This window comes from Ananas comosus, linkage group 16, assembly GCF_001540865.1.
Source record: "Ananas comosus cultivar F153 linkage group 16, ASM154086v1, whole genome shotgun sequence".
NCBI classification, from domain to species: domain Eukaryota; kingdom Viridiplantae; phylum Streptophyta; class Magnoliopsida; order Poales; family Bromeliaceae; genus Ananas; species Ananas comosus.
The window spans coordinates 8,686,961-8,713,560 of NC_033636.1; the positions used below are offsets into that span (position 1 = coordinate 8,686,961).

A 26,600-nucleotide genomic window follows, 5' to 3' on the forward strand; every position below is an offset into this window, starting at 1 on the left:
TTTTAAATTTTGTAAAAATATGAAAAAAAAAAAACATGGGTCGTGAGTACATGGGCCAGGCCCAGGTCGAGTCACGGCCCAGCCGTTATCTACGAAGCCGATAACAAATTGGGATCTTAAAAAAAAGAAAAAGAAAAATGAAAACATCTCCGCCGCTCCCCTATTTATTCCCTCCCCGCATTTCCATCGCTTCTCTTCACTCGTAAAAGTCGCCCTCTACGCACGCCTCTCACTCTCCCCCTTCCTCCTCTTCGATCTCCGAGCGAAGATGAGGCCCTCGATGCTCCGATCCATCTCCTCCGCCCTCCTCCGCCGCCGTGGGGGCGGCGGCGCCGCCGCAGCCCCCGGCGTCCTCGCCCGCTCCTTCGCCTCCGACGCCTCCCCCGCGCGCAAGGTCGCCATCCTCGGCGCCGCTGGAGGGATCGGCCAGCCCCTCGCCCTCCTCATGAAGCTCAACCCCCTCGTCTCCTCCCTCTCCCTCTACGACATCGCCGGGACCCCCGGCGTCGCCGCCGACGTTAGCCACATCAACTCCCGCGCCGAGGTGCTCGATCTCGTTCCCCTCCTCCGATCTCGTAGATCTAGTGCGATCTCGTAGTTTTGGTGCTCTCGCTGTGCGATCTCGTAGGTCTGATGCGATTTAGAGGTTTGGATCTGATTCCCTGCTTCGGATTGATCCAGGTGAAGGGTTTCGCGTCGGAGGATCAGCTCGGCGAGGCCCTCGAGGGTTCCGATGTCGTCGTCATCCCCGCCGGGGTGCCGCGGAAACCCGGGATGACCCGCGACGATCTCTTCAACATCAACGCCGGCATCGTCAAATCCCTCTGCACCGCCATCGCCAAGTACTGCCCCAATGTATGTGATCTCTCATCTTCCCTAATTTCCCTCTGTTATTATTCTCTCTCTCTCCTTTTTTCCCCCTTTTTTCGTGTAAGAATTGTACAGGACCCTACTCATCATCAATAGCCAGTACGCAATGGACCATCTTAACAATTTTCCTTTTGATTGACATTCCCTCAAATTTTGATCCTCATATAAGCTATTCGCGTTAATTAGGTTCGGATTTTGTTAGATTTAATGGCGATTCTGTCGAATTCAATTGTTCCAAAAAACTTTTTCAGCTGATGGAACTACTGATTTTGTTAACTGTTGACCGTTGATTTTATCGGATTCTCCAGTTAAAAGCTGACAGGTGTCAATGAAAAAAAAAAAAAAGTCTCTTTGAAAATGGTCTATAGTTGAGGGATTTCTCCTTATACTTCTACCTTGTTTTTTTAATTTTCTACTCTTTGTTCAATTGTTTTTGGCTGGATTTAGGCTATTGTAAATATGATCAGCAATCCGGTGAACTCCACGGTGCCGATTGCAGCAGAGGTTTTCAAGAAGGCCGGGACATATGATGAGAGTAAGCTCTGCGGTGTTACCACTCTCGACGTAGTCAGAGCCAAGACTTTCTATGCTGGCAAGGCAATGGTTCCGGTTGCTGGTAATTGCTTTTCCTTTGGACTAGGATGTTTGTTTTCATGGATCATTAGATTGGATCTGAACAATGTTGAATGGTTTATTGGTTTGGCAGATGTTAATGTCCCTGTTGTCGGCGGCCATGCTGGTATAACAATCTTGCCTCTATTTTCTCAGGTACTTACGTTGATTTGAACTGTTGGTTCCTTATTTTATATATTCGTAGTTTTTGTGTGGATTAGAAAAGCTTTCCTGTTTGATCTTCGTTTGCAAGTTTGGAGATGTTGTTTATCTTAATTTCCGATTTGGATACAGGCGACTCCTGCTAGTAACGCATCATTGTCTCATGAGGATATCAAGGCTCTAACAAAAAGGACACAAGATGGTGGGACGGAGGTTGTGGAGGCAAAGGCAGGAAAAGGCTCTGCAACGCTATCTATGGCGTAAGTATCAAATACCTATGGAGCTAACTCTTGTTTCTTTCTGAGATTTGGACCTGTAGTAGTTCGCCTTCCTTCGTCCCAACAGTTTTCCGCATCGTGGTTGTATTACTTTGTAGCCTAGTAGGTCCTGCTTCAGTTTCTGTAGCTATTTGTAAGCAAAAATAACAAAAGTAAGCAAAAATAACAAAAGAAGTCAGGCTATGCTAGTTCTAGAATTGAAGCACTTGGTCCCTAATTTTTTTTTTCTGGCAGGTGACATGAACAAAACTATTATACTGCTTGGTTGTTACTTTTTCTCTGTATATTTCGTTTGCTAGCTTCTCTGTCGGATGTAAGGACTTCAAGTTCTGATTTCTAGTTCTTGCTGTGTCACATATTGCTCTATACAGTTTGTTTAGGAAGTCTTTCCTCCTCGACCCTCTTTTTCTTTTCATCTTCTGCTGTGCTGTCGTGTTTGCTGGCTCCCTTTCCCTTTAAGTCGATCCCCCCTATTATAGAAGTCCTAGATTTTTATTTGGGACCAGGTTTGGCATTTTGAGAGAGATTCATGAGGTAGCCTCCTTTTCTTCCCCTCCTGCATAGTTTTAATTACTTGATTGGTTTTAGAAGTTATGGGGACCTCTTCTACCTTAACCTTTTAATGTAAGGTGTGGTAGAATAAACATGGCTGCATCCAATTTGCAAAAGCTGTTTTGCTGTAATTCTTATCTTCTATGTCTTCCTATTGGGACTAGGGAGCACCTTTGGTAGATAGGTTGTTGATCATAGCTGCATGAGGTCTTGTTGCACTCGAAATGACATCTTTCAAAACTGACTGCATAGCTAGAAATGTGTTGTTGTTGTTTTTTTTTTTTTGGGGGGTTGTAAGTACATCCATTCATGGAAGTGTTATGATTGTAGCACCTCCGCGTACATGTTTCAAATAGAAGCTCCAGTAATTTCTGTTCACCATTTGCTAGCATAGAAATTGACAAACAGTAGCTGGTTGGTGATCTTATATGCCAATAACAATTTCCTTTCTCTTGATGGCTAGTGGAAGAGCTCAAATCTATTATCCTTATTTACCCGTCTCTAACTAGTACAATTTGGTGCAGGTATGCTGGAGCCGTCTTTGCAGATGCATGTTTGAAGGGTCTTAATGGTGTTCCTGATATTGTTGAATGTTCTTATGTCCAGTCGACCATCACCGAGCTACCTTTCTTTGCCTCTAAGGTAATTTCGTAATGTTTGTAAGACTGCCTATTCTTCTGCTCAAGATAAGATTCCCTTAACTTGCTTTTATATTAATCCACCGTTTATCTGGCATTGTATGTTATATCATCGTCTACCTATGGTTTTGAATGGGATTGCCGAATGACTATACTTTGTCTCATAACTATTGACTGATATGATGAAGAAACTGTTAACAATACAAAGTAGATGAATTACCATTCCCTATCTTCTCGAGCTTTCGAACTTAACAAGTTACTGAAATGCCTGTTTGGCCTGTGTTTCTGGCGTAGCTTCTCCACTCTGAAAAGCATTAGTTGGGTGTTTGGGAAACAAAGTATTTGGAGCTTTTGCTGTGCTTTAAGCTGAGATAGCTTCAGGGCATCAAAACAGAAGCTCAAATTTTTTAAGTTCCTGCTGCTGCTGCAGTGGAAATTTGTCACAATTTCTACGGTAGAGCCGTAGAGGCTATCGGTTCTTCTTCAAACAGCCGAACAGCTCTACTCAATATTGTGTTTCTCCATTAAGCTTTTGCTGGGTCAATCTGAGAAAAGTTCATGGCATATGCATTTTAATTGTCCTCTAACAAAAGAGTAACTGATTGTGTAACCACAGCAGGTTTATGGCGCATTTGGCATGCATGGCTAGATTAACTAACTTACGGACCTAGATACCCTTTTTTTAAAAAAGTTCAATTACCTTTTGACAGGTGAGGCTTGGGAAGAACGGGGTAGAGGAGGTGCTTGGATTGGGCCCCCTCTCAGACTACGAGAAAGAGGGTCTCGAAAATCTCAAGCCCGAGCTCAAATCCTCCATCGAGAAGGGCATCAAATTCGCGAAAGAGAACTAATTAGGTCGATTGATGAGGTTTCCGAACCATTCCCAATTTTGTATTTGTACTCCGAGGGTCTATCCTCTCAAATGTTGTTGTGGTTAAGCTATTATTCTTAGACTGCTTTTAGCCGCGGCTCAGCTCGGGCACTCCTGAGGCTTCTTCCTTACACAATAAATCACGCGGAATACTGAAGAAAACTTCAATTTAATTTGATTATGAGGCTGTTTAGCTGCAGTTGATCATGTTGTTTATTAATTTAGCCACCGAATCGTTCTTCAGATTTTGTTTATTCTTGAAGTTTGATGTCAGATCTGCGAGAAAAATTATGCATTAAGCAAATACTCCCCAGAAAATTTGGTGTAGCATTCTCGGTTTTCCGACTCTTCAATTTTAAATTTTAGCAACAAGAGGTTCGTAAATCCAATTTGAGTTGTTGGTGTGTTATAGAGACAACCCCAATTTGGGATCTGTAAATTAACTACTTTAAATAATGGTGGTAAGCGAAAATTGGTAGCTGTTTCAAAGATGCAATAAAAAGTACTACGACAGCATAAATAAAGTGGAAAGCAATGGCACATGAGCAAAACCAAATTAACTTAAGAACGGGTCAAATCACCCTTTTCGTTAACTACACCTTTATATCTAGTTAGCTAATGTAAATTTACGCATAAATAAAGAGATTAAAAATGCTTTGCTTACAAACAAATATTATAATATTTTACAAACTAGGTAACTGTATGAATGTATTTCAATCATGAAATTGTAAATTATACTTATCTCCTCGTGATTTGTACTTTTTCATCAATTAAATACCATCTAATTTATGCTAATTTGTAAAATATTGTAAAATTTATTTATAAGTATAGTATTACTCTATGTTCAATAACCACTTGTCGGTGGGGCTAGGGCACTAATAAAGATTCAACAAAAGCGGACAAATTTGGGGGCAACTTGAGCTGTCGGAAAGCTGATTTAACAACAACAACAATTTATGGATCTGACCTCGCTGGCTCTTTCCATTTTGCCCAATCTATGAAAGGAATTCCTCATTAGTACATTTATTAGGTGAATCCACATTTTCGTCTATCAGTTTAAACTTGTAAATTATTACTAAGTTTTTTAAATATAAACTCATTGAGTGTATAATATTCAGAGACCATTCTCCCACAACATAATTTTTTAAAGAATATATAACAGTTGTTTTAATTAATATTAATTGAAGTTCATATTTGGAGTCTATTAAAATATCTCAAATTTAAATATGAGCAAAAGTGCTGAATATATAGCCATTTAATACCGTTTTTTGATAGTGTAAGTTTTCGAAGTGTAACAGTTATTTTTTGTACCTTTATTGGTGATATTCCAGTCAAGTTTATAACTCTGTTATTTCTGATGAATTTGACGATTATCTACTAACCGCATCACGCATTAATAGTGATTAACATATAAATACTTCAAAGCACATATTTTAGATCACAAAAACGTAAAATACAATTAATAATAATAATTCTCATTAAGGTAAGCTCTTTTAAAGTTGTTCCTTTCCTTCGTTTAAGACATACCCGCGCTGTTGCTCGGCATTGCATGCGTCACACATTCCCTTCCCAAAAATCGCACCACCACCGACCAACTTTTGTGAAAGGGCAATGCTTTGGGCCCTCAGAGAGCTTTTCATAAAATGTTGATGCGTTAATAGTTTTGTATAAAACTTATTTTAGATTATATTTTGTTTGAAATACAATCGGTAGTACATAAATAATATTTATTATTTATTTTTTAGTTTTTTTCCAAAAAAATATTTTATATTAAATTTATGTATAAATTAATCTTATCAAGTGATATATCAAAAGATTTGTTTATATATTTTTTATTAGTATTCTAAAGATGAAGTCACATTTTTGCTTCGATTTTCAACGGTTTTTCGGATAATAACGCAGTAGTTGTCACCTCAACTAACTAACGACTCAGTTGTCTGAGGCTTTAAACTTTTGACAATGAAGTTTTCCCAAATATCAAAAGGAACGAAAATGTATGAATATCCTATTGCCATTTGCTCCCTCTATTTTTGGCTCGAGTAATTTCTCAATTTTCACTTTTATTATATTTTAATTTTTACTGGCAATTTTTTTTTTCCTTTTTTAGATTTTAGGGTGAAGAGAAAGTTTTTTTTATTCCTCTATTTGTAAAATATACAAAAATATTTGCCCAAGTAGATTGTGACACCCTAGTTTTTCGGGGGGTCATTCATATTAGGATTATTTTCGTCCTAATGGTCTAGTCACTGTCTAACATGTTTAAATCGGATTGAGAGTTTTAGTTCTATTATATTTTATATATAGAACTATTCGAGACTTTTCTCTTAAGTTATAATGTTATTCAGACTTAATAATAGATGATGTGAGATTCATCTCGCTAGTCTAAATCGATTTTGTAATGAGCTGCGCTTCACCTATAGCAACTAACATTATAAGAGTCTCGCTCTCTCCATCGTATAATTCTGACTCAGTTGGGATTCATCTTATATTTTCGACCGATAATTATGACATTGAAACCAAAATCTCAATGTCGGAATATTATATGGACTAATTTATACCTATCACCCAACTAAAATGAGACTACGAGAGTTGTTGGAGCGCACAAGCAATCGAGAGAGAAGCTTGTGGAAACTCTACAACAACAACAACAACAACAACTCTCTCTCGCTACAACAACAACAACAACAACAACTCTCTCTCTCTCTCTCTCTCTCTCTCTCTCTCTCTCTCTCCAATGAGTTCCTCATCCTCTTCTATACTCCATATTCCTATTCAAATTCTCTTTATCATAATCGTGATCTCCGATCGCTGCAGCAGCTTTGCATGCTACACGCGCATCTTCAGCTTCGGCGACTCGCTGACGGACACGGGCAACTATCTGCAGTCCCTCGACGGCCGTCCCGACCCTGTCCGCAGCCTTCCCTACGGCCAGACCTTCTTCGGCCACGCCACCGGCCGCTTCTGCAACGGCCGCCTCATCGTCGACTTCTTAGGTCCCATCTTCTCTCCGCACCACCAAAGATTATTTCTGAATTATTTTCTATCTAAATCTCAGTCACATGTCTCGTCGTAAAATATATATATATTTGATTACATGTTGTGGGCTCAATTTCCCATATCCTGCATTTGTACGACACATCAATGGGCGTGTTATTCTAAATCATTACATCTAAAGTAGTATTTTAAGTAACATGGTATCAGAATCCGTACTCTCGAAATTTTTAAAATCTCTTTCGTAATTATCACGTCTATTGATTAATTTAATGGGTCAAATTCACTCTTTTTTCTTCCCATTGTGTCATCTATCTTTCGAGTGATTGTAGGTTCAATCATTCTTATTTTTTCTGTCAGTTTACGTGACGTGATTTATCTGATCTGATCTTTATGGTACGCGTGATTCTAGATGTTAAAATTGTTTTTGAATTGTTTTTTATAAGATCGATCTTTTGGGTAACATGCTCTGCTTGGTGCAGCCCAAGCATTAGGATTGCCGTTCCTTCCGCCGTATCTTGCGGGACGGACGGCGGAGGATTTCCCGCACGGGGCCAACTTTGCGGTCGCCGGGGCCACCGCAATGAACGGCTCCTTCTTCGATGCAAACGGGGTCACGGTGACGTGGACGGAGTACTCGTTGGGCACTCAGCTTCAGTGGTTTAAGAAGCTGCTCCCTTTGATCTCCTCTGATTCAGGTTCGCTTCTCTCTTTGCGGCATTTCGTCGAGCACGTTGTGTGCGTGCGTCGCTTGCTTGCTAATTAGCCAAAATATGAAGAATTGTGTGTCTATTTTGGATATTGTGTGTGTTGCTTGTTCTTAGATCTCTCCGTCGAATGTTCAAATTAATGTAGGAAAAACCACACCAATGTGTAGGATTTTGGGAGAGTATGTACCGAGTGTTCGATTCTAGCTCCGAATTTCAATGTAGTTTACCCTTCGTGTGTTAAAAGAAGACATCCTAAATGACCACTTTGGTTTCAAAGATGTGATGAATTGTAACTAGAAATGCGGCAAATTCAGGGCCAAGAGTAAAAGCAATCGATGTCGTCCACAAAAATACTCGTATCGTAGACAAAAAATTGTCTTAGAATAGAGTGTACACTATAACATCATAACATTTAAAACCATATTATTAGTTCAATCATTACTGTAATGTTTAAGATCTTCCTGTACGATATAGGGGTTATAAGATATACACATTTCCACTCTTTGGACAGTAAATAAGAACTCCAACAAGCTAATCTAGTTACCATAATTATTTATAAGCATCTGTCAAACCGAGCACCGATGCATTCTTGACTAAATTACATGCAAGCAGCATGTTTATGTAATAAAAAGTTTTGTTGCATTACATTAACCATTGCTGATAAATTTTAACAGCACAATTTTCCGACTTGGTTGCTCAACTCATCTTGACTTTCAATTATGCTGTTTTTCAACTCATCTTGACTTTCAATTATGCTGTTTTTCAACTCATCTTGACTTTCAATTATGCTGTTTTTCAACTCATCTTGACTTTCAATTATGCTGTTTTTCAAAGTGTAGTAACTTGTGTCCATCAATTTAGGTATGTCAAATGCCAATATGAATGTCGGTCCTGGTTACTGTTAATATTTGGACCATAATTTACCTCATAAGGGCAAGAAATTGCGAGTAATACAAGGTTTTTGCAAGATTTTGCCCTTTTCTGATGTCCGTAATAATCAAATCCGGAGTTCCACGAATCTCCAAACGAAGCTTCACGTACCCTGGTCTTCAAAATCATCTTAGAACTCTTGACTCAAAGGCTGTAATTGTGTTGCTTGAGAGCTGAGACTATCTTGGCGTCGTTAAGTAGCTAATTCTACATTACTTGAACCTCTCGATAGACGATGAACTTGTTGGTTCGAGATTGATAGTAAAATTAATACATTTTGAAATTTTGACTTGCTATACAAATTTGGTAATTAGGTGGTAATTCATTCAAAAGCTTAACTACCAGGAAATAGCTAAATTTTCATACATTCAGCTGTTGACAAAGTCGATAAACCATTTGCCATTGTATTGAAGATGCTCTTGGCTTGTTGAAGTTTTGTTCTGCTCCACAGGGAACCTCTTTTGTGTCGGGTAAAGCGTTACAGCAATCGTGCCATTTTACCTATTGTTACTGCTTACTGCTTCTAGTGCTTCATGGCCCTTATCCACCCTTTACAGATATTAAAATAAATATGAGTCGAGTTAGTAATAAATGTTTTATGTAGATCGGAGCAAGATCATGAACAGCTCGCTTTTCCTTGTGGGTGAGATCGGAGGAAATGACTACAACCATCCACTCTTCCAAGGCAAAACTATCGAGGAAGTGCGCTCTTTTGTTCCGAGTGTCATCACTACCATCGGATCTGCAATCAACGTGAGTGCCATTTCTTTTCTCTCAACAGATCATTTTCAAAGGGGTACAACGTATCGATGTCCCAGTACGACTTTAATACTCGAACCTTCTAATGGATTAAAATTTTATCCCTGACCTTAAGAAAGAATAGTCCGTACATTTGAATTGCAATATACGAGGAGGTTTATGATCTTAACTGTTTAAATGAAGAAATAGTCCATACATTTGAATTGCAATATATTAGTGTGCCATCTGAAACATCATCTGCTGAACTTTGAACTTTAGCCCGCAGGATCTGATTGAACTCGGCGCGAGGACATTGGTGGTGCCGGGTAACTTCCCAATGGGATGTGTCCCGACGTACCTCATCGAATTCCAAAGCCCAGAGGAGGAAGATTACGACCCGCAAACAGGTTGTCTTAAGCAGTTGAATGAGTTTGCGGAGTACCACAACCGCCAACTTCTGAATGAGTTGGACAAGCTTCAAAGGCTTCACCCTCATGCTACAATAATCTACGCCGATTATTATGGACCTTCAATGAATGTTTATCATTCGCCGGAACAGTTTGGTGAGTTCTTTTTCCTCTTGCATTTCCAATGATGAATATCTTTTTTTCTCCACAATAATCCTGCGAGTTTTTTTCCTTTTTTCTTTTTCCTTCTTACTTCTAACGTTGTGTTAGGGGGTTCTTTAAAAAAGAATAATTTAAGAAGTCAAGAAGAAGAATGAATTGCTTATTGCTAATCCTTTAGATTCCTCTGAAATTACAACCTATCACTAAAAATGCTCTAATCAAGCATTTCGCTTGAATATATTTATTATGTTGTCTGCAGCTACCTTAGACCCTACTCTTTGCATCTCAGATGTAACCTATTCTGACCTTTCTGATGTAAAGTTCTTGGACTTCTTGGTACTGTAGTGGAAATAATTTCCTCCTGCATTCAATATAATAGAGAACCATGACCTAAATTTAGAAATTTTAGCCAAGGATGTTTCGGCTTTGTTTATATTTTACTTTTTTGCTTTATTTCTGTCTGATTTAATACATCTGGTTATGTACTACTCTTTTCTTGTTTTTGGTGGTTGCTTTGCAAGTTACTCCTTTTTTAAGGATCAAAGAAGGATAAGTTACTGGTAAACTTTCCTCCTTTTTTTTTTTTTTCATTTTTGTTGACAAAAACAGTACAGTTCTAGGATTTGCAAACTACTATGCAAGTTCATCCATAGGTGCTTCAATCACATAGAACCTGAGTGAAAACAATAGCAATGAAACACAAAAGATATCATAGAAGGTCAAAAGCTAGTGTCATGTAGGTTGACTTGGTGTCCTGTGCTTCCTGAAGTTTATTATAACGAAGTTGAAAATTGACTTCCGCTACTGAAGGCATGCTTTACTATAATGGAGCTAAAAAGGATTAATTCCAATTACGTAATGTTTTACTAGTCCTGATTCTATACAACCACAATCTCTTCCTAAAACAAGTGCTTCCGAAATTCAAGGACATAAGACCAAGAGAAACAAAGCAATTCAGCAGATTATCTGCTCTCAGGCAATCCTTTTAAATGAAGATTGATGTGGTGACAGGAATCAAGGCACCCCTCAATGCGTGCTGCGGAAGTGATGCTCCTTACAACTACACCCCATCAGTATACTGCGGGAGCCCAGAGTCAATCGTATGTGCCGATCCATCAAAGTATGTTTCCTGGGATGGGTTACACTTAACCGAGGAGGCTTACAAGATAGTTTCTCTTGCGATGTTACAAGGGCCGAATGCTCTTCCTGCTCTAAAAGCGTGCGCTAATAATCAAACCACCAATAATCAAACGAGCGCTGCGCGTGTTCTCTATCCGCGCCACTTGCAGTGGATAAGCTGGACAATTGTACTCTCCACTCTATTGTAGCTGTTGGTTTCTATGGAGGAGAAATAGAGCTAGATTTTCCTTTACACAAGTGCCACTCATGCGTAAGTTTCTTATTCTGTGTTATTGCTGTTGTTCTTTCTTTGACAATTTATTCTATGTGGCATACGAGGCATATAGTGATTTGTTATAGAGAAGCACTTTTGTAGTACTGAGATAAAGTGATTAGTTATAAACTAAACTTGAGTTATGCCTTGTGCTTGGCGTTATCTTTCGATTACCTGTTTGAATAGCCAACTACTTTTGAATTTCTTCCTGTGATATGATTATGCGAAGCTGATTAAGGAAAAAATGTTTTATTTAGCAATGATGAATAGTGGATTTTGGAAAAGCTTAGCTTAACAGACTAAAATTAATCAGCATGAAACTCGGCAAGAAATCGTTGTTATTTGGTAGATCCGCTTACTTAATCAAAAGATCATATAGGTTTGGTACACTAATTTGACCTAGTGATTTATACTTTGTGATTCAAAATATGTGTCTCTCACAATGTGTAGTTCATTCTCCAAGTGATGTTTAGTGTTGGCTTTGTATACAGGGATGAATTAATATCCTGTTTTCTTCCTAAATCTTCCTGCTTCATTTGACCATAGGAACTGGGCTGGGTAGTTTTCTCTAATGAGTGGTGTTGTAATTAAGATATATATGACTCCTAATTCATTTTAACCAATTCTTAACCCTAATTCATTTTAACTAATTCTTAACCAAAATGATGAAGAAATTATATTGTGACATTATAAAGAGAGTTATATGATAGTACTTAACAAATTCTTAGACCAAGTCTTTGTGCAATTGTTTGAACAAGTCTTGTAGTCTGAGCTTGAAATATGCATCAAAACTTTTTGCACTTTCCTTTTCGACTCTCTGTTAATTATTTAGAAATTGGCTAACTATTTTGACTAGGAGGTGACATAATATATATTGTCATATGGTAAAATATCTAAGGAGTTGGGTTAGAATACTATTAATAGTATTTATTCTTTTTTACTATCAAATTTTTAGTCTTTATATCAATTCCTTAAATCATTTCTAACTATTGGATTAAATATTATAACCCAGTGGAGACCACTTAATCCTAAGGGACTAATATCATACTAACCCTATAATTTTTCATCTAAGGGTTAAAAATTTAATAGCATAAAGGAGCAAATACTATCAATAGTATTCTAGCCCGACTCATATCTTAGTATATGATGATAGTTAATTAGTATCGAAGTGAATTGGATTGGACCTTCTCTTAAATGGGCCCAAGAACATTTTATTATTATTATTATAAGTGAAAATACAAAAAAACTTTCTTATAAGTACTTGTTTTTTAATTTTCCTCCCATCACTTTCAAAAACTTATATTTTATTCTCTCAAAATTTCATATTAATGCACTTAGCCCTCTTTCATCAGAATTTTGTCACTGTTTCGTTTATTTCTTATAATTTATATCGAAAATATCATTGAAAGTGATAAAAATATATTAAAGGTTACTTCGCACTTTCTATTAATGCGGTAAACTTATGAAAATATTTTTAAAATTTTGAAAAGGTGAAATGCAGGTTTTTTAACGTCAGAAAAGAAAAGTGAAAAGAAGATATGTGTAAAAGAATTTTCTGTGTCTAGCCATTTTTATATCAAAGAATCTCGCGAGCTTTTACTTGTGAAAGTACAAACAGAGATCAAAACCCCTCACCTCACCGACCGTCCCTAGAACAAGTGGCAAAAGGCTTGATGGTTGATACCTGAGGTCCCAAGTTTGAATAATAGTTAATTCACATTTTCAACTAAGTTTATTTCTAAATGAAATAAACGAAACAGGTAGTGTGCTACCTATCTCTCAAAATAAAAATAAAAATAAAAATAAATACCCCTCACCTCAAAGACAAGAAGCCGGGTACAACCAGTTGAGCCAAGCCAAAAAGATGTTCTTATGTAGGGCTGGCAAACGAGCGAGCCGGCTCGCGTTCGACTCGTGTTCGGCTCGATATTCGGCTCGCTCGAGCTCGACTCGAAATTAAATGAGCCGAGCTTGAGTATTACTCGGCTCGTTCGAATTAGGCTCGAAAAGCTCGAAAGCCCGAAATATATATATATATATATAAAATGTATTTTAATTATATATAGGCTTTAATTTAATTTGGGCCATTATTGTTGGCCCATAAAATAAACCCAACAAGTACAATCGTGCAATTGAGCCCAACTCTAAATTTACATAACACACTCTCTTTCAGACTTTTACTGTTGCACATAACCCTAAAATATGATAATATTCAAATTTTCAAATCCCTAATTTTTTTTTCCTCTCTCTCTCTCTCTCTGATCCTCACCCAGTCAGGCAGTCACCCTAGCTCACATTTCTTATAATTATTTTGTATTTTGAACTATTGAACATGTTGTATCAAATTATAGGTAATGTTCTATAAAAAATAAATTATTGATTATATTATGTCGAGAATTTCAATCGGCTCGTTTAGAGCTCGAGCTCGGCTCGACTCGAAATTAGGCTCGCTCGAGTTCGGCTCGAATTAATTTCAAGCCGAGCTTGAGCCTAGATTTAGGCTCGAAATTAATTTCAAGCCGAATTTGAGCTGACATAAGCTCGCTCGAGCTCGGCTCGTTTCCACCCCTATTCTTATGTACTTAAATTGACATTGATTTTACAATAGCAATCTTTGTATAAAATAATTAATAAAAAAAAGGGTTAAATTTTCAACTCAAAAATGGGATACTTGTCAAACAATTTTAAGATGACAAAAATGCTCCTTTTAATTCAATCCCAAGATAGTAGGGTGAAATGTTAATCCAAATTGACTTTGATTAAATTGACTTTAATGATTTCAAAGTCGTGATTTTATTGGACCACTTAGGGCCCGTTCGTAATTGAGGGCAATCAACGCTATTACACAAAATAGAGTTAGGGCAAAAGTTTACAAAACTATGATATTTTTGATTGATCATACAAAATACATCATAACTAATTTATTACGATAAGTGCAATGTAATATTAGGTATGAAAATAAATATAATATATTTTTATCGTATATTCTCACCGCACTTTAACATACCATTCCTGCAATTATAAACTGAAACTATATGCTTGAAAACAAAAAAAAAAAAATGGAGAAAGCCTTCTCTATAACTAGCAATATAGGATTTGTAATAATATGATCAAATTTTGCTTTCTATCATTGTCTAATGTGTAAATTATGAAAATACTTTTGGCCTGAAGCAAATAAATTAGTTAAACTCCGAAAAACTATTTGTTCGCAAAAAAATTTTTCATAAAAAAAACATCATTTTTAGAGTATTTGGTTTCCAAATAAAAACTTTGAAAAACAAAAATACTAGCTTTTTATCAAATCTTAAAAAAAGGTTTTTAAGAAAACTATTTTTTCTGTAAATCAAATAGACGAAAAAGTATCTTCTAATTAAAAAAACCTATTTTAGAATTTTTTTTTTATTTGAGACCCTTTTAATTTTTAATTTTTTGAATTAAATTTTTATAGTTAATTAAGTTAAAAAAGTTAATTAAATTTATACTCAATTAGATATTAGTCTTTAATGAATTCAGTTTTATATTCGCTGAAAAATAATTTAAACTAGTAAATCTAATGAACCATCAATCAATTTGGTGGCACTCCTAATTTATTTGGCTAAAATTACTCAAAATTTGAAAATTAAAAGTCAATAGTCTCAATAAATAATATATAAGTGAAAAAATGCTGCTTGTACACTCAAATTTAGGGTATAAATCTTAAAAACTCATTTTAAATTTTTTTAATACTAAAAAAAAGACCTGATTAGATTAGTAAGAAAATATTAGCCTCTAGATGGATAAGGTGCAAAATTTAAGTTCATTTCATGGATCCCTCTATATAAATAGTTGAACAAGCTATTTAAGAATGCTCTAAACTTAAAACTTTTCAAACCAAATATATATGGCCTAATTAATTAGTATGTAACCCGAATTAAACCCCCATTTTTTATTGGATTAATACTACATTTTCGAGTGGAATATTATACATATCCATGCACACTTGGTGGGAAAAGCTTGCACTACTACAAATGGCCCCGCATGTCCACGTCCTGAACCAATTATATACCTAACCCCCGTTGAAATAAACTTCAATTAATTGATAACGATCACGTAGGTACGTGCGAGAGAGAGTGTCTGTTAAATATAAAAATATTTAAACACCGTTCTCTAACAGCTTAAGTTTTTAGAGTACAACGGTTGTTTCATATAATATCAGAGCAGGAGGTCCTGAGTTCGAGTCACGCCAGGCTTCTAGCATATTAATTTCCTCCCATTTAATTCAAGCCCACGTCATGAGCCGATTAAAAAGTCTCGAGCCCAGTCGTGAGGGGGAGTGTTAAATATAAAAATATTTAAACACCGTTCTCTAACAGCTTAAGCTTTTAGAGTACAACGGTTGTTTCACATGGTATCAGAGCAGGAGGTCCTAAGTTTGAGCCCGCCAGGCTCCTAGCATATGATACTATGTGAAACAACCGTTGTACTCTAAAAGCTTAAACTGTTAGAGAACGGTGTTTAATATTTTTATATTTAACACTCCTAACATATTAATTTCCTCCCATTTAATTCAAGCCCACGTCATGGGCCGATTAAGCTTTTAGAGTACAATGGTTGTTTCACATGGTATCAGAGCAGGAGGTCCTAAGTTCGAGTCACGCCAGGCTCCTAGCATATTAATTTCCTCCCATTTAATTCAAGCCCACGTCATGGGCCGATTAAAAAGTCTCGAGCCCAGGCGTGAGGGAGAGTGTTAAATATAAAAATATTTAAACACCGTTCTCTAACAGCTTAAAGCTTTTAGAGTACAACGGTTGTTTCACAGTGTCGAGATGTTCTATTAATTTGCATGATCTTCTACGCCGTTGCATAGTAGGAAGAGCATGTTTACTTTTGCTGATGTTAGAAGCAGCATATATTAATAGTATACTGAGATATTTTTAACACCTTTTTTCGCCGTTTTTGAATATTATTTTTGAATTACTTCTTTCTTAATTATCACCTATATTGATACTTTGAGTAAAATTATGTCAGAGCGAATTGAATAAGCGAAATCCGAGATGCGGCCGAGTGTCTGAGGCCGATAATGAGATTGGAATTAGTAGCCGCTTCTGTCATCCTAGACAGACAATTCGCCACCAAAAGGAAGAGGAAAGATGAAAGCGGATCCCCCTGCCTTACCCCCTTTTTCACCTTAATTTAATTAGTGGGCTCACCATTAGCTAAAATGACTATTTTGGGGTTTCAAACATAGAGTCGGATCTAACCACACTACTTATCGTTGAAACCCCACCAGTTCAAGATCTTGAATAAGGACGGCCAGTGGATGCAGTCGAAGGTCTTATCAAAGTCGACCTTAACCCCAACTCCTTCTACATTGTGTTTACTTCTCCATCCAAAGAGCTCACGAACCATTGGATAAGTATCAGTGATATTCCTTCCCTTCAGAAAGACCGCTTGGTTTGGGAAAATTAGCTCCGGCATAATTGCATCAAAACGGTTGGTCAAGACCTTATATATAATCTTTTGGATCATAATGTAATGTTTTTTTTTTTATTTGTGATTCGATTCACCCCCACCGAGGCTCACCTCCCTCACTCATGTAGCTTAGCTCATTCTTTTTATGAATGAAGCAGATAGTGTACTACATTTTCTTCACAAAAAAAAAAAAATTGCATCAGAGTTTGTTAATTATCTCTCATGCATGTCAGTGTATAGGCTATGATTCACACGATCACCGTCATTTGCACGAGTAAAAAATATTATGATTATTTTTGAATCATTTGATTATTCTTTTCGATGACAATTTTACCTGCAACAGGAGCTTTACATTTTTTTTTTGCCTATTAAATTTTTTTTTTTTTTGAAAACAACTGAGACGAAAGTAATTAAAAGCAGAACCACTAATTTCAACTGCCTCAGCAGCAACATCTTTTACTGGGTAAAACCTATTCTTTTCTCCTTTCTTGTGAGAAAGTAAATAGTAAAACATATATAATTGATATCTTATCTTATATCTATAGCTCCGGGACTACGTCAACCATCACTGGCTACTTATACACCGGCTCTCTTCTTCCTCCTCTACTTGCACCATACATCCTCCATTATCTCTCTCTCCACCATGGCCATGACTGACCCAACCAAGCTTCCGAAGTTCTCGAGCTGCCGCGGCGTCTCCTTCGAGATCCAACCCTCGCCGTCGAGCCCCTTTGCGATCCCACCGACATCGAACAGCCAAACCGCAAACCAGGCCGGCCGATGGGTCTGGCTCCCGTGGTCGTCTCAAAATGCCACTTCCACCGTCGTCCCTTCAGCCAACTCCCACCGTTCCATGAGCCGCGCTAGCAGCCACTTCTGCGACCTCTCCGACGACGGCAACGACGACAAGGAAGAAGACCGAGTAGACGACATCGAAGCGCAACTCGACGACGAGCAACCAGCGGAGCCAAAGAAGCAGCAAGAGCAACCGATACTAGTGACTCCTCCGGGAAGCGCTTCTGTGAAAAAGCCGACCCCGCCGCCTCCGCAGGAGTACTCGCGCCTCGCCGTCGTACTCCTGGACCAGGGCTTGTTCACCGTCTACAAGCGCCTCTTCGCCGCGTGCTTTGCGCTCAACACAACCGCGCTAGCGCTCGCCGCCACGGGCCATTTCGACTACGCCAAGCGGAGAGCCGCGCTCTTTGCCATCGGCAACGTCTTAGCTCTCACCCTCTGCCGCAGCGAGGCGCTCCTCCGCGTCGTCTTCTGGCTCGCCGTCAAAGCCCTCGGCCCCGCGTGGGTCCCGATTCCGGTCAAGACCGCCGCCACCGCCTTCCTCCAATCCCTCGGCGGCATCCACAGCGGCTGCGGCGTCTCCTCCGTCGCGTGGCTCGTATACGCTCTAATCCTCACTCTCCACCGCCGCAGCGAGACATCGCCCGAGATCATCGCCGCGGCCTCTTCCGTCCTCGCCTTGCTGTCCCTCTCCTGCGTCGCTGCATTCCCGCTCGTCCGCCACCCCCACCACAACGTATTCGAGCGGACCCACCGCTTCGCCGGCTGGACAGTTCTCGCAATTTTGTGGGCCTTCGTCCTCCTGACGGCCAGCTACCACCCGGACACCAAATCCTACCACCGCATCAACGCTTCCGAGCTCGCGAAGCGGCAAGAATTCTGGATTACCGTACTCATCACCTTCTTCACTATTTTGCCGTGGGCGACGGTGCGGAGAGTCCCCGTGTCCGTCACCGCCCCGTCGGGCCACGCTTCGATCGTGAAATTCTCCGGCGGGGTGAAAGCAGGCCTGCTCGGCCGCATAAGCCGGTCGCCTTTATCCGAATGGCACGCGTTCGGTATCATATCCGACGGCGAAGAAACCCACATGATGCTCGCCGGCGCGGTCGGGGACTTCACCAAGGGATTGGTGTTGGACCCGCCGCAGCGTATCTGGTGAACATGTACCGGAGGGTGGTGCTCGTCGCGACCGGATCGGGGATCTGCGTGTTCCTGTCCTTCCTGCTGCAGCCGTGCGCGGCGGCGGTGTGCGTGGTGTGGGTGGCGAAAGGCGTGGAGGCGAACTTCGGGAGGGAGATTACGAATATGGTCACCGGCGGCGGCGCCGGGTGGGGGGAGAGGAAGGCGGTGGTGCACGACACGGCGGTGCTCGGGAGGCCGAATGTGGCAGAGATGGCGGTGGAGGCAGCGAAGGACTGGGAGGCGGAGGTGGTGGTGGTCACCAGCAATCCACAGGGGAGTAGTGATGTGGTTAGGGCTTGTAAGATGGCCGGAATACCTGCATTTGGACCCATTTGGGATTCTTAATTTATTTATTTACTTAAAACACTGCTTTCTGTGCACCTACGGATTAGATGTATATCGTTCATCCAAAAATTTTTATTTTCTATTATCTTATTATTTTTTATTATTAAATTAAATGATATCTGATTCAAAAAATATTACAGTGCTCTTAATCCATAAACTCTTTTATATTTTTAATATATAAAAAAACAGAAAATAATAAGAGAAGAAGTAATATAAACCCTTATATGAGAGAATAGAAAATTTATATTATTCCCTTTTAAGGTGTCCAGATAGCATTACTCTAGTAAAAATTCAAAACATTTTGTGAATCCCAAAATGCACTGGATGCAAGATTTACACCCAAGGGATATATATTTGGAACACTTTTGAGTAAGTGTCTCATTTATACTAAAACTTAAAAAAAATCTGCTAATGCCTAAATATAAAGCCCAATCCAACCAAAAATAAAAGATTACTCTACTTAACCCACCACACCCAGTCCATTTGGCCCGATTACAAACAGAAAAGAAAAAAAAAGAAAAAAAGAAAAATCAATTGCCATCTTTTCTTCTTTCTTCACTCAATCCACTGAAATTTTAGACGAATAACCTTTTCTGTCGTCCTCCTCCGCCACCGCAGCCAACGAGATAGAGTTTCGGCGGTTGCTAAATGTTTAAATAAGTGTTGGTAAATTAGCAGTACTTTTTTAGGTTATAGCAACACTCTTTAACTGTCACTATATACCTAACGATCCCACATGTAGCAACACTTTTTAAAAGTGTCGGTAATTTTAGCTAGCAGCATTTTTTTGATATGTACCTGCATTTAAAAGTGTCGCTATAGACCGTTTTTATTGTAGTGCATGTGTAATATATTTTTACAAAATAAATATTAAATAAAAGATAATGGATTATTAACCATTTCTCTCGCGTATTAAAAATAGTAAACAATTTACAATTTTCTATACGAACAATCCTAAACTCTAAATCCTAAACCGTAAACCTACAATCAGTTACCGTTTTATGATTACTTTGTACGGGATGAATATAACTATTTGCCCAAATAAAATTTTTTATTTTATCTAATTAAAATTTCATAAAATTGTTTATAAAGTTTTCCTCCAACGCTCTCGTGCTAAAAAAAGAACGCTGTTCTTCAAGTGCTACATATTATTTCAACATACCTTTTTGGTATATAATTATTTATTGTGATACTTTAATAAACATCTTTTGAAAATGCCTTGGACGAGTCTTATGCTAATATCAATCTTCAATAAATTAATTAGGAGCGAGTTCAACCGTAAAGTATATAGTTTAGTCAAGAGTTATTTATTTAAATAAACACTTATAAAAAGCTAACTTGTATAAAAAATGTCACGGGGATTAATTATAGCATTTTTAATAATTAAGTAATTTATTTCTGCTACAATAATTTTTAACTAATTTATAATACAATTTTTATAAGCAGATGCAGTTATGCAGGGAGATGTTACTGCAAACACAACATTCTTCTTCATGAAAGTAAAATGAAAAAAATGTGTGTATAAATGTCTGTTTGGTGTTAAGTATGATCTAAGCCTTGAATCTCGAATGCAGGTAAATATCACAATTTTCAATTAAAATGTGGTTCGAACTATTCGGTTATCGGGTTAGTGAAGATTTATAGTTAATTCTTAGTTGAATTAGAATAAATATTTAAATCTATTGAAGATAAATTATTTAAAATTTAGATATTAATTAGAGTAGGATTTCTAATTTTAGTGAATTAAGATATATTTTGGGGTTAGTTATATATATATAGCTTATGTATTCAGACCGTACTTGTGCACGAGTGGATATAAGGTAGAAAAGAGAGAAGTTTTTATAGTTTATAAAAAAAAAAGAGAGAGAGGAACGAGAGAGATTCAGAAAAAGAGTTTGTTATAAAGTTATTTTATTGCATGATAAACTAATTTTTTTTTATATACTAATTTTTTTATCCGTATTTTTTTAAAAATTTTTTCTCTTTTTTTTGGCCGTGTCCGTTTTTGCTAAGAAAACGAGTTTATGATAAAAATTCGATTTGACACTTTTGTTACGAAATCCCAACAATCGATATGCGATTTATAACAATTGGTATCAGAGCGGCCGGTTACAGATTCTCATAATTTAGTACATGATGAGTACCAGATTTTTAATAGTAACTAATATAAAAATTCTTACAAATATGAGATAAGAGCCCTAAAGCCAAAATCACAATAAGCGAAAAGGCAAAAAAAAATGGTTACACCTTTGTTTTTTATTATTTAAGGAAAAAAAAGCTAAAATAGAATTCTATACAGTGACGTAAATAGATTTCTCAAATTTTTCTTCTCTTTCTCATCGTAATCATCCATTAAAATGATAAAAGGTTAGAAATTTAGGAGTATAAGAGCTGCTGTGCTCCTAATAATACAGTAACCCTACTCTCTCTCTCTCTCTTTCTATATATATATATATAATTTTAGCAATGCTCTGATACCTTACTTTAGTCTTAATCATTAATTTTCAAACAAATTTTGTACTTTTTATTTTTTTTTTCAAGAAAATCAAATAGTTTCTACGACTAAACAAAGTGCCTATACCCATACGCATTCCAGAATAATGGCCTAGTTAGGAGAAAATAGGAAAAAGAAACAAATTCAATTTGCAAATAACAATTGATATTTTTCTCCAAAAGTGTTGTGGCTAATTAGAATTAGAAAATATCTATAAATCTATATGAAGTCACAATATTTTTTGCCATGTGGTATGTTATCTTTCATTCTCATAGTTAAACTTTAAATTAAACCACCTTTTCCTCTTCTCGACGCCCAACTCTTCATCTTCCCACTCCTCTAATTATATGTAAGGTGCAATATTTAATTACATGCACCATATTAATATTTTATTAATAAGTGAGCTTTATAACTTCTAACTATAATTTTATTTTTTTAACAGTTGAATTTAGTCATGCAAATTGGTTGTACTTAATATGGTATAGCTTTCTATATATTAATAAGCTGTAAATATAAATTTTATTAAAATTTTAAAATTTTGCTTTTAGTATTTACTTGCTGTATCGTGCGGGTCTTTACACTAGTATTAAATAAGTTTTGAAAACAAATGATCGAATTACCATATGTATCTTCTGTTGTTTTGATGTGCTTCGCTGATTCATCATTATTATCCTAATAAAGAAATTTTACTACAACAATTTTTTTGTCTTTTTTCATATGAAAATGATGAGAAATATCCATCATATTATCAATGCTACATTTGAGGCACAAATTTATGCTTTACGTAATTTGCTCATATAATATGTAGTAGGTCATTAACCTGAACAATTTTAAAAAAATAATTAAATTTTAAAAAAATCTTTAAATAAATTTAATTTTTTTAGGAAAATTTTTTTGCATCAGAACTTTTTTACTTAATGTAGTGCACCATGATTAAGGACACAAATTGATTTGTTTTTGTTAGTTTCTGCTTTTATTTTCAGCGATCATAATTTTTATCAAAAATTTAATATTATACAATTTTATTTGGATTGACATAATTATAAATATATTGAAAATCAAAAATTTGAAAGAGTAAAAAAATGCTAATCTCGTCATCAATTAGCATGACAACAGAGAGACTCTTCACGACAGATAACAAAATTAGTATTTTTTATTTTTTTATAAAAATTTAATTTACGGTGGAATTTTAACTTCATTAAAATAAAAAAAAATTCTAAACCTTTAAAAATAGAAAGTTTTAAATTTAAGCATTTTCAACTCAAGCGGCCACAAGCTTCTGATGGCCGTTTCCTGTTTCAACCTCCACTGCGCCGTCCCCAACCTCCGTCTCCTTCCTCCGCCTCCTCCTCAATCCGAAACCCTAACCCTAACCCTAACCACAACCCGTTGCCACCACCCATCACCTTCGCTTCCCCGCGTCACCGCCCCTCCCTTCCACGCGAGAAGGAGAGCCCTCTTCTCCTCCTCCATTTCCCACTCCCCTTCTCCCTTCCCTCGACCCTTCGCGTCGACAGCTTCGACAATGGAGGGTACGGCGAGAGTGGAGGACCACGAAGCCTCCTCCATGAAGCTCCTCTTCGTGGAGATGGGCGTCGGCTACGATCAACATGGGTTGGCTATGCTCTCTCTCTCTCTCTCTCTCTCTAGCTCAATCCCTCTCTCCCTCTCTCCATTATCGCTTTGTTAACTCGTATTCGTAATTAGACAAGATATCACTGTGGCGGCTATGAGAGCTTGTAGGGATGCGATCTCTTCCAATTCCATTCCTGCGTTCCGGCGAGGTATCGGCTCCTTCGTTCCCAAAATGAGCTCTATTTCGCTTTTTTTTTTTTTATTTTGATCTTTTGAGGGAATTTTTAGCTACACTGTTGTTGTGATTTGGTAAAGTGCTGAGCATGCTTGTTTGTGCTTGTTGCGTTTGGTGGTAAGTGATCCGAAGCTTTTGGTGTTTTGGGGAATTAAGGTTTATTGGTTTTTGTGGGTTGGTAGTGAAACTAATCTTATTTGAAGGACTTTAGTGGCTGGGATGAATTAATATGGAGATCTGGGGTTGAAATTAGGATTTTGATTTTACTCCCTTGCAGGGTCGATACCGGGCGTTAATTCAGACCAGATGAAGCTTCAGATCAAGTTAGGGGTTCCTCGATCGACCCAGCATTTGCTCGATGCCGAGAGGGTGAAATCCATCTTTCCTTAGTAAGTATTCTATTTCTTTTTGTTTATTTTTGAATTTCTTAGTGAGGATATGCTGGGTAAAATTTTTATGTGTTATAGTATGATGCGGTTTCCTAGTTCGGCCTGGTCATGCTTAGGTTAATCTGTATGAAGCATGATCTGAAATCATTGAAGAAATTAAAATGGATGTTGTGCGTCTTGAAATTTTGAAATGAACATGATAAGGTAGCTCTTTAGCGAGATATGGGCATGAAATGGACTCATTTTTTCTGTCAAATTTCCTAGATTGCAGATTCCTTTCCTTTTGTAATTTGGTAATAGCATATAAGCAATTGGGCTACATTCCCTTCTTTTTCTGCATTCAAGAAGGAAAGGCTAGAGAACAACCTTTGTGGGGCTGGTAAAACAGAAATGCAAAATGCATGTTGAGTAGGAAAGATGATGATAAACCCTGTGTTACCTGAACTAATTTTGGTTTTAGCTGCTTAGGGTGCATCTGCAAAATAGGGAAAGGCATGTGTGCAGATAAGAATGTGTTGATAAATCAATAAAATTCGTGGATATTGGGACTCGTGTGGTCAACATTTAACTCCATGTAAAAGCCAATATGAGAAAATTCTACCACTTATGCCCAATATGCCTCTTCATCATCACACATATGTTGGTCGTTTCCTTCTATCCTGCTACAATCTCCGCAGAATGTGTGGCTATGTACAGATTGAAACTTGTGACGAAGAACATACTAAGATAGTAGTTTAAATCATGTTTACATTCTTATCGAGTGATGATTTTCCATTTACTTGGGGTAACCAAAACAGGGATCGAATGTACTGTTTTCTTAAGAAAATATTGGGTTTAAGGCATACTTGAATCCCTAGTTGTCTTTGGCACCAAGAACGCTGGGTACTTTGATTGTATAGTAAACATTTTATCTGATCCATGTTCGTTCTTCTTAATGCATGTCGCCTCTGTATTTTAATGCACTAGGAAATTTCCAAGTAATCTATTATGACTGCCGATTACTTAGTCACCTACCAACTTCTAGGGAGGAAAGGGCATTATGGACCATTTAAGATACAAGAATATTTTAAGCTTTAACTTGTTCGGTAGCCAAGAAAACATCAATTATGTGACACCATTCAAATTGTGGTGTTAGGAGATAACAGTAAATAAGGATTTCGTTGATCCATGACTAATTAGCAGATTTACTGAATTAGGTCATTTCTTGAACTTCATAACCTACAAGATTGCCAAGATTTCTTGGTAAGTCATTGGTCTTTTGCTAGTTTGATGGCGTCAGAGGCTATTATTGAATTTTTTAAAGGAGAATTGCCATATGTTTTCTTTATGGACCTTTCATTTGAACTTGCTTGTTCAACTGTGTCCATTTCAAACTTGTCTCATTTACAAACTTTGTCTATTTTCATTTAATATAACGAAAAAACCTCAGAAGCCGAGAAAGAAAGTGAGCAGGAGAGAGATCTATTCACTACCATGAACCATCCTAGAAAACTAGAAATAAAATATAAAGGTGATACATGGCCTCAGAATTTTACTGACGTTGTAGGTCGTGCTGACTTATGATCGTGACTTTTTGATGCGATCTCCAGGGTGTGAAATTTCATAGCAATGAGATTTATTTAATCGTTTATAAAGAGGCGGTATGAAAAGCTTCTATCAAATACTGTAGACTGTTTAATCACTCTATGGCGGTCAACCTGGTTTAAGTTGTTGCTTCATGAGAATGCTTTTCATGATCTAGACTACTGTTAAGTTGTTACTTCTTTAGATTTTTGAGAAGTTAAATGTAGAAATGACCCAGATCTTTCGGCCATTTCGTTAATAAACATAAATTCTACTCTTTGTTACTTGAATTTTGAGAATGATCAACTCAACCAATGAACACATTTCTTACAATGATTGTCTCTTTATGTTGTAGTGGTAAGATTATTAGTTTTGAGGTCGTCGACGGAGGGATGATATGCTCAAGTGGTGTATGCCTCGAAGCAATGGGAGATAAAAATGATGATTGCTATATAGTCAATGCTGCTGTTTATGTAGGTTATTGATGTTTTCATTAGTCTCTTATTTTTATTTCTCATATGTAGAATAATCTCCTATGTGGAATGTGCTCTCTATATGCTTTATATTTGTACATTGTTAGCTTGTAATTGTATTAAAGATGTTCTCTTTTTTGAAAACAAACTTAGAATTTTTTGTTTGGTGGCTGGAGAATATGTACATCGAAACTTAGTTCAAGTGTGCGTATTTTAAGTAATGGAAGTCCATGTTTGCAAAGGGAAACACCAAACTGAGCCCATATTTTGGAACATGATAATATGCCTTAATTTCTGGGTACAATGTAGGATATGACCCCCAATGGTGTCGTTTTCGTCAATTGAATTGAATGTTTTATGAAAATTAATTTCTCTATTTGCTATTTATTGATAATTATCTTCCAGAGAAAAGTTGTTAGATGCATGAAACTGTAAATACGTATGTTTTGTTTGGTTAGACGTAGTTAGAAGCGAGGACTACGACTATAAATAATTTGATTGGTTGCATATGTTAGGAGATTATATTTACACATTTTATTACTATACGTGCATAGAGGTAGGTTAGAATACTTTGAAGTATTTGGGCTTCGGTACTATTCTGTTATTTTCAGCGATAGAGCGCCTGAATATGATAGGGAGATTAATTTTTTCTTACAAGAAAAGTATTTGTTTGTTTAGAAGGTGGTTACTAGACATGTAAGCATTTTGTTTAAAATTACTCTTTCTAGCTGTAAAACTTAAAATTACAGCTAATTTGAACGTGATTTTAATTGCTGCAGTT

At 37.2% G+C, this 26,600-nt stretch overlaps 4 protein-coding genes across 4 annotated transcripts; all 4 read left to right on the top strand.

The window, feature by feature from the left end:
• LOC109722449 (malate dehydrogenase, mitochondrial-like) lies at positions 182–4,226 on the top strand. Its single transcript, XM_020250516.1, has 7 exons — positions 182–544; positions 682–855; positions 1,318–1,486; positions 1,577–1,638; positions 1,777–1,904; positions 2,999–3,116; positions 3,823–4,226. Exons 1-7 carry the CDS (start codon positions 269–271, stop codon positions 3,961–3,963), a joined length of 1,068 nt encoding a protein of 355 aa, XP_020106105.1. The 5' UTR covers positions 182–268; the 3' UTR covers positions 3,964–4,226.
• On the top strand, positions 6,534–11,481 carry LOC109722448 (GDSL esterase/lipase At1g28570-like). Its single transcript, XM_020250515.1, has 5 exons — positions 6,534–6,976; positions 7,457–7,672; positions 9,219–9,367; positions 9,639–9,915; positions 10,933–11,481. Exons 1-5 carry the CDS (start codon positions 6,718–6,720, stop codon positions 11,247–11,249), a joined length of 1,218 nt encoding a protein of 405 aa, XP_020106104.1. The 5' UTR covers positions 6,534–6,717; the 3' UTR covers positions 11,250–11,481.
• LOC109722110 lies at positions 17,412–19,090 on the top strand. Its single transcript, XM_020249995.1, is given in 3 exon segments — positions 17,412–17,789; positions 17,823–18,717; positions 18,720–19,090. Coding segments are annotated over 3 exon segments (1,644 nt in total).
• Positions 22,835–26,060, top strand: LOC109721912. Its single transcript, XM_020249730.1, has 4 exons — positions 22,835–23,198; positions 23,292–23,368; positions 23,672–23,783; positions 25,702–26,060. Exons 1-4 carry the CDS (start codon positions 22,867–22,869, stop codon positions 25,829–25,831), a joined length of 651 nt encoding a protein of 216 aa, XP_020105319.1. The 5' UTR covers positions 22,835–22,866; the 3' UTR covers positions 25,832–26,060.

Bases quoted from the DNA above. Each gene is read 5' to 3' on its own strand.
- LOC109722449 (XM_020250516.1), top strand. From the start codon at position 269: ATGAGGCCCTCGATGCTCCGATCCATCTCCTCCGCCCTCCTCCGCCGC. The intron at 1,487-1,576 runs GTAATTGCTTTT...TTGGTTTGGCAG, and splicing joins GGCAATGGTTCCGGTTGCTG to ATGTTAATGTCCCTGTTGTC. The intron at 3,117-3,822 runs GTAATTTCGTAA...ACCTTTTGACAG, and splicing joins TACCTTTCTTTGCCTCTAAG to GTGAGGCTTGGGAAGAACGG.
- LOC109722448 (XM_020250515.1), top strand. From the start codon at position 6,718: ATGAGTTCCTCATCCTCTTCTATACTCCATATTCCTATTCAAATTCTC. The intron at 6,977-7,456 runs GTCCCATCTTCT...TGCTTGGTGCAG, and splicing joins CCTCATCGTCGACTTCTTAG to CCCAAGCATTAGGATTGCCG. The intron at 7,673-9,218 runs GTTCGCTTCTCT...TGTTTTATGTAG, and splicing joins TTTGATCTCCTCTGATTCAG to ATCGGAGCAAGATCATGAAC.
- LOC109721912 (XM_020249730.1), top strand. From the start codon at position 22,867: ATGGCCGTTTCCTGTTTCAACCTCCACTGCGCCGTCCCCAACCTCCGT. The intron at 23,199-23,291 runs GTTGGCTATGCT...ATTCGTAATTAG, and splicing joins GTCGGCTACGATCAACATGG to ACAAGATATCACTGTGGCGG. The intron at 23,784-25,701 runs GTAAGTATTCTA...TTTATGTTGTAG, and splicing joins GTGAAATCCATCTTTCCTTA to TGGTAAGATTATTAGTTTTG.